The sequence below is a fragment of the Wasmannia auropunctata genome, unplaced genomic scaffold (genome assembly GCF_000956235.1).
Source record: "Wasmannia auropunctata unplaced genomic scaffold, wasmannia.A_1.0 LD336001.1, whole genome shotgun sequence".
In the NCBI taxonomy this organism is placed as follows: Eukaryota; Metazoa; Arthropoda; class Insecta; order Hymenoptera; family Formicidae; genus Wasmannia; species Wasmannia auropunctata.
This window is the reverse complement of record NW_012026889.1, coordinates 1249055-1256767: the sequence shown is the minus strand read 5'-3', so window position 1 is coordinate 1256767 and position 7713 is coordinate 1249055. Positions and strand designations below refer to the sequence as shown.

General features: G+C 38.5%; 1 protein-coding gene across 1 annotated transcript; it reads right to left on the bottom strand.

Annotated features, from left to right (window-relative positions):
• Positions 1–279: 279 nt before the first annotated feature.
• On the bottom strand, positions 280–7444 carry LOC105453256. The gene is made up of 12 exons (XM_011695048.1): positions 7231–7444; positions 6562–6700; positions 6026–6231; positions 5824–5937; positions 5621–5731; positions 5245–5527; positions 4847–4963; positions 3833–4105; positions 2932–3018; positions 2672–2714; positions 1850–2108; positions 280–1646 (listed from the first exon to the last, which is right to left on the bottom strand). Exons 1-12 carry the CDS (start codon positions 7308–7310, stop codon positions 1034–1036), a joined length of 2325 nt encoding a protein of 774 aa, XP_011693350.1. The 5' UTR covers positions 7311–7444; the 3' UTR covers positions 280–1033.
• Between the last annotated feature and the right edge of the window lie 269 nt (positions 7445–7713).

Here is a 7713-nt window from a genome sequence, read left to right as displayed (position 1 = left end):
AATACAAATGGCTGAGAATACTATCTACAATCGCTTTCTTCCTCTGGTCTTTCGCCTCATATGTATTTCCCTGTGTGTCGTGTATCGCGTATATCGCATATCGAATGTGGACGCCTTTTCCAATAGTACAAGCTTTATGATTTAAATTCTCGCGTTTATATACGGGCACTAACTGAAACGTGATCCTAACGCGATCCTAACGACGATCGCCTGAGAAACATCTACATCGAAGGACCGTTATTCAGCTTTATTTCTTTCTTTTCTCTCTCTCTTTCTCTCTCTTTCTGTTTTCCCCCTTTCCCTCCTTTGCTTGCTCTCTTTCTGTTGTGTGTATTACTATGATGGATCTACTTGTGGTGAATATATTGTCGCTCTTTACCATACAGACACATGCGGCAGAAAATAGGCATTCTTTGTTGCGATAATACACTCTACATCGTTATTCAAAAGGAACTTCGATTGAACTTTTTATTATACGCTTTATCCCTTTTGTTTCTCCTTTTGCTTTTTTTTGTCTTACAAAGGCCAAGGTCGTATGTGCACGTGCGACCTTACGTGGATCGAAAGCGAGCCGAATTTAAAATTAAAACGAGAGGAATTTCGTGTCAACTCGGGGCACTAACTCCGCTAGGGCAGAATTCGCGACGTTAATATTCTTAATACGTGAAAAATACGACGGCAGGCCGTGATTGCGTGGGAATTGATTCAAAGGCAGGAGTCGCTTTATTCGCTGCCGCTTTATTCGTCTCCGACGCAGCCACGGCTTGCCGCCAATCGCGAACGATCGCACGCGAGATTGTCTGAGGCTAACTCTTGCGGAATCGGTCGTGCACGGGAACAGCGTTATCCAGCGCCGTTCCATTTCTATGTCTTTCTTCGTCTACTTCAAATGAAAATTCGTGAGAAAGCGAGTAAACACATTGGAATAGAAACTGCGCGGGCACTGCAGGTCGGATCTATAACTGGCTCCGCTTGGCGCTACGCTGCGCGGGTGGTGGTGATTCGCCGTAGGTGTCAAGTAGGGTCTGAATAGTTAGGGTTTGCTGTTGTCATTATTTAATGACAACGGGTCGGGGAGCTTCTGCTGCTGCTGCTGCTGTTGCTGCTGCTGCTGCTGTTGCTGTTGCTGTTGCTGCTGCTGAGTGACCTCGCTGACGGCGCCGCCGCTCATTAGCTTCGCGTTGTTGTTCTCCGTGCTGGACATTTTCGTATATTCGCGTTTACGCAGCATGTTCTCGGTCTTGACGATTGTGATGTCCGGATTGTTCTCCAGCACTGACGTGGTGGAACACTTCGACACTGTCGTCGGCACTTCGATGTAGCCGCCGCCCTCGCGCTTGATCGACGTCGTGGTTGGCACGTTCGCGTTAATCTTCTGTAGGATGTCGTTGACGGACTCGCTGTTCTCCGCCGTCGTCGATTCCGTCGCGTTGTTGTTGCTGCCGCTGTCGATGTTACCGCTGGACGCTACACTGAGATCGCCGGCCAACGAGATTCTGTCCGGACCCTGCAGCGTTGACAGATAAGTCGCGAGCGTGTGGACGGTGACATTGAGGAACTCGGCGGCCCGGAACAATGTTATCTCCTTCCGCCGCAATTTCGCCAGCACTTCTGCGGGTCCCGGCTCAGACCAAAAATCCCTTACTCTGAAAATACATGTTGTCTGTATATTTATATCCCGATTATTTTGACGAAACTCTATTATTTTCTTTTGTTTTAATTATTTTAATTTAGGTTGAAATAATTTGTTCTAATAATAGTATGCTGTGTATATGTCTTCTTTAACGCCAAGTCCGAGGATTAGGATTTTTTAAATGCAATTTCGAAATTTTTATTTGCACGCGCCTACCTGTACGGATGTTTAAGGCAACCATAACTGTCGCGGTATCTGCCGTAGAGAGTGCCGTAAGAGACGCCGAGGATTTCGGCGGCAGTCTTCATCTCTAACTCTTTGCTCTTGATGGCGTCCATAACGCGGCGCGTGAAGGGTTCCTCCCAGAACTCTTGTCGGCGTCCCGTCGTCAGGTAATCGTTCATCTTTATTACATCCCGGAATTGTTCCGGAATCGACAGATTTGTGGCGTTAGAGTTTGACGGAGTGCTAGCCGCTGCAATTCGATAGTCAACATTTATGATGACTGCTAGAATGGTTACTGACGTAACTTGTTCATTTTTATTATATTATGCATTGTTTTTATTATTCTTCATACAAAAAAATAGATGATAATAAATAGAACGAGAAACCCTGAATAGTTACAATTGGCAATAAAAGGTAAAAAAAGGTAAACTCAAAAAACGAACAATATTTTAAATTAAATATTTATTTTCTTTTGTTTCTTTTTATTTTGAAAATTGTCTGAGGTGAGACCCGTTCAGATTTCATTTGATTAAGTCAGATTTGAATATTTTATTGTTTTTCCCAGCATATTTCATCTTGCAGGACAAGTAAAACAATATGCATGATTTTAATTTTATTTTGCATATAAAAACTATCATAACAATGATAATAATGTTAATAAAATGTACATGTACAAGTAATTACAAAAATAGAATATCTAGGAACATAAAGCATTCACAAGTATTAGAAACAATAAACATTGGACATTAAACTAAGCAAAGCTTTCTGAGAGTGGGCAAAAGTATCGAGTAATTGTAAGAGGATCATGTATACCTTTCTTTTCTTCGGATGTGTCGTCTTTAGGCATATAGGACAGCTAGAAGAAAATCACATAACGGTCAAAATTGTTGAATGAACTATTCGCGCAAGGAAATAGTTTTAACGTGATATTTGGTACGAGAGAGTTGACGGTTGATGCAAGAGAAAGTGGAGCGACAACTCTTTTAATAGACTTAATTTAATTATGTGCGCGCACTCACGTCTGCAAGTGGAGAGGGACAGAGGGAATCGTATCTAACGATAATTGGCCTTACCACCGGCAGTGGCGTTTCGTTATTCTCGTTCATCATCATCTCGTCGTCCCAACTCTCATGGTCGCCGCCCTCGCTCATCATTTCCTCCTGAGAAAAGGTTCGACGTGACACATTAGAGTCGTGCGTGGGTATCCCCGCGTACGTGCGATACCCGCCGCTGCGAGTCTGACAAAATTATCGTATTTTTACATTCACGACAACGGCCCGTAAAGTGCTCATCTTAAATATTCCGTGTAAGGCTCGACAGATTGCAGATTTTTCTCTCTCTCGCCTTCGTGTAATCTTTCTTAATCGCTCGTTCTGCATCGTCACATTTTTGTGCCGATACAAAATACAAATATTTCAAAATTTGAAAATTCGAATCGCGTAATTATTAGATTTCTAGATTTTCACTAACAATTAGAAGATAAGATCAGGTACTCTGAATAATCAAGATAACGTAAAAGAGAATGTTTATATTTTAAACATCTCAACATTTTTTTAACACCCTGATTTCAGGGCATCTGGATCAACATGTGGATGAACATTTTATAATGATAGCATGAACTTTTGTTCGAAAAAACAAGATAAAGTTTGTTAATCAAGATCCATTAATTAACATTCAAAAATAATCAAACTGAAACTCGTATAAATTACAAAATGTTATTATTATAGTATTTATAATAAATACAATTATATAAAATCATACAAAAATAATTAAAGTGGAACTCGTATAAATATATCAAATATTATAATATATATGATAAATACAATTATGTAATGTGAAATTATCTTTATAACACAATATTAGTTATTTGCTTCGACTTTTTGCGAACAGATTTGCGAGATGCTATTCTGCAACCAGTTCAAACCAAGCTTTACACGGATCGTTTAACCTGTGATAATGATAAGAGATACGTACGTTCCCGGTGATGCAAGTGATCTTGGGTGTGAAGACGTCGTGTGCCGATGGTGGGTCGTCCAGAGGCGGACGACCTCTGCGTCTCTGTTTAGTGGGTGGTGGCTCGTCGGTTTCGCCTTCCCGCAAGACCGTTTCGACGCCGGGGGTTCCGGTGCCGGGACTGTGGCCTGTATTGTTCAGGTCGTTTTGCGTGGAATCGCTGCGCCAGCTCACCTCGGCGAGCCCCTTGATGTGTAAATCCTCAGCGGTTTTCAGTAACGACGATAACCTCGTCTACAAAGCGAAACCGGACGAATGTAATCATTCTTCTCTAATGCCTCGTTATTCTGTTTCAGTAATCGGCAATTCTCTCACACGTAATTATTATTAAAATTCATAAAAATTATTATCGCACACACAACTTCATTGTACAGCATTGCACGTTAATGTAAATCTTAGTGGAATGTTTTTACAATCATAATATAATATTATTAAAATATTATTTTCATAATTTTGTAACGCATCGGCGAACAGTAAAAGGGGGAATGCGAGTGAGATTAAAGGTAAAAGTTCAGAAAATCCTGAAAAAAAATGTAGATAGATGTGTAGATAAATATGACTTGTGTAACTGCGAAACTCGTTAAATCCGCTGTAAGCTTCTCCGAGGAAAACTGGAAAAACTGATTGCTTATTTATAAATAAGCAGAGTGAAATATTTAGTGAGTTGTTTAAACATGTGTCACACCTTGACATCCGAATTAAACGTTTGAAACATAAAAATTTTGAGATACTACAATTACTGAGTGCATTCTTTAGAAACTGATTTTTTTTGTTATATTAAAATTTGTAACATAATTACCTTTTTATTTGATATATATATATATATATATATATATATATATCACATTTGAACAATCCATATATCGTGGAAAATATTGAAAATTTTCAGCGTTTCTCGTGCATGCAAAAACGCAGTGTTCAAATGCATTCAATTTTCTCTTAATATTATTACCAATGTTACAATGTTATACGCACTTTGTGCGGCTGAACGAAGAATACGAGTATCCACAGGTATAAGGGAGCCAATGAATACCAGTAAGACAGGCACGAACGGTCTCTTGGACGTGCCGGCACGATCAGCCATACTAAAAACTGTAATTGTAGTTAAAATACTGCCGAAGTATGTCGCGTGTTACGCAAGATATTTCAATTGTGAATTTTTTGTCAGTTTAATACAATTATTATTTTGTTAGTTTTATTGGAAATTTCAAGAAAGCCTTAAAATCTTTAATATCGATGATAAAATTTATAAGAAAGAATATACAATCAAACTTTCAAATTAGAATTCAAATTTCGCCGGAGGATCTAGTTTGCAGAAAGCGTGCGACTTCTGAGACATTTTGTATTAAGTATGAACTACCGAAGGAACTTACTAAGCCCAAGGGTGCGAGCAACGCGCCGATAAAGACGAAATTGAAATTCAAGAATCCATTGATGATGTAGTAACTGAACGGCTCGGTGCCATAGAGATTAGGCCCGTGGTTGGTGAAAACGTTGTAGAGTATGATGTTCAATGGCGCGACGACAAGTTTGCCGAAGTACAAGGAATCCACCCATACCATCGGTATCGCAATTACAACGGCGGATATAATGACCCACTTTATGAATTTGACCCAGTCTCGTTTGTGTATTAACATCTCAGCGGCGAGGGGAAGACTGAAAGAAAAGCGAAGCGAGGAAAATGAATTTGTTGCAACATGTATCGTGCCAAAAAAAAGTTATTGCTCGCGTTAGTGCGAGAAAAATTACCCGAGCAGCGCAGCGAATGGCCAGCCAAGCAACGAGGAGATAGCGGTAGCAAAAATAGCCAATTCATACTGGCGAGCGTACCAAGCTGCTGTAGCAACGGTACTCAGATACCTGTAATAAATATTGATATATAGATAAATATGTAGATAAATTATGTATCGAGAAACGCGAATGTACATTTCTTACTTTATAATTGTACCTACATTGAAAAAGACGACGGTAGAAATGCGGCACTGGCGATATACATCCCAGAGCTGAGAATGAGGAATACTAGTGTGAGTCTCGCCACGTGGATCCCGAATTCGCGGCAGACACTCCTAGAAAATATAGAGCGTTATACATACTGTAAAAACGCGTCGGTTCTTGCATGTGTCTATAAATGTCAGTTTTAAGAAAAAAACGTACTTGTAAAAGTATACTTCAGACAATGTGCAACCCACCGATAGGAAGCATCGCGTAAAGTAGAAAACTAGCGCGGAATTTGGTTCCAATAGGTAATGATAGACCTTCGCCGGTACCATGTGGATTAATAGGTACATGTACGAACGTAAGGCATATTCAGGACTGTACTCCCACGTTTGCTGGCCTGTTCCGTAGAGCAAGTAATGACTCTAAGACAGAACGTAATGCAGATACAGCAACATGCACATTGTGTCAAAATATATTATTCAATAAAAATATCAAAGAATAAGAGAAACTTTTGATTTTTTGTCGCATCGAAAACATTTTGTTGAAGTAAAAAGATTTTGCAAAATATCTACTACAAATTTTGTTGACAAAATGTCAGTAGAGATGTAAAAGAATTTACCATTTTGTATAACTATTTAAATAATACCCTTTATTACAATTAAATAATATTTAAAACCTACTAAACTAATACTAGTATTTTAAAAATGTGTAATATTGAATTAAGCTATATATATATATATAAATAAACTCACTGGTTCCCAGTAATTGTATGTTTCATCGCAATCTGTTATGTGACACCATACAGCAGAGCAAAATCTCGCCGATAGCAACAGTTTAAAAGCTGTGTCATAGCTGGGATAAACAAGTCCGACGTCAGAAGACTCTTCTGGCCTAGAACATCATTTAATTATTTGCGTTCTCTCTCTGTACTCTATAATCATATTTTTATAAATTGTTACATATTGCATGGATATACGTCATAATGTTTAGAACTATGTTTTTCTCGCTAAAACTTGCAAAGTACAATTATTAAATAAATTCAAATTACAATTATTAAAAGAAATAATAATAAAGATGCATATATCTTTCTGGTAACGTGAACATAAATGCAATATTGAATTGAAAACACAAGGAAAGGTAAATACATGAGATACACGATCCTGCATTTGAGATCCGGGAGACTCAGACATTTCATGTATTTTGAGTCATGGAGATTAAATTATCGTCGTTATTGAATATACTGCAAAATTAATGAAAGATATGTGGCCGAAGTGTAAACAGAGAATGCATTTGTAAATATTGCGCATACGTTCTCGTTTCAACAATGAGCAACTGACAGGTGAGGTTAGCCGGCCGAAGTTGGCAAGCATTTCGTATAACAATTTGTAAAATCTGATGGGAGAAGACATTGATCTTCTTACTTTGAGAATCTCCTTCCATTGATCTTTTTCAATTCTTTCTTTGATAAAACGAGCTGTCGTTGACGTTGGTTAGGTGCCATGGTCCTCTCGCTGTTCTTATTTATTATCCACTCGGGTCACATCGCTATCTACATACATTTATCGATGTCAAAAAATCAATACAGAGAAGAGAAATAATCGAAGCCGCAATTAAAATCTCACTCGTATGCCGAACTTTGCTTGAAGAGGAACAAACCACGAAACGTATGATCACGTATGACCAAAGAGATTACGTATGACACGCGTGTCTTTTTCACAACAGGAAACAGATGGTCAGGTTATGGAGAACCTATAGCTATATGTATTACTGTGTCCATTTAAATTTGAATTTTTGTCGCAAATGCAGCATAAAACTAAATATAAATTATGTTAAAACATTTTTGGAATATTTCGAAAAGGACACTGAAAAATTTTCTTTGCTAATTAAATTATTTCTGTCTCTTA

Bases quoted from the DNA above. Each gene is read 5' to 3' on its own strand.
- LOC105453256 (XM_011695048.1), bottom strand. From the start codon at position 7,310: ATGGCACCTAACCAACGTCAACGACAGCTCGTTTTATCAAAGAAAGAA. The intron at 5,528-5,620 runs GTAATTTTTCTC...CTTTTCTTTCAG, and splicing joins CCATTCGCTGCGCTGCTCGG to TCTTCCCCTCGCCGCTGAGA. The intron at 1,647-1,849 runs GTAGGCGCGTGC...ATGTATTTTCAG, and splicing joins TGCCTTAAACATCCGTACAG to AGTAAGGGATTTTTGGTCTG.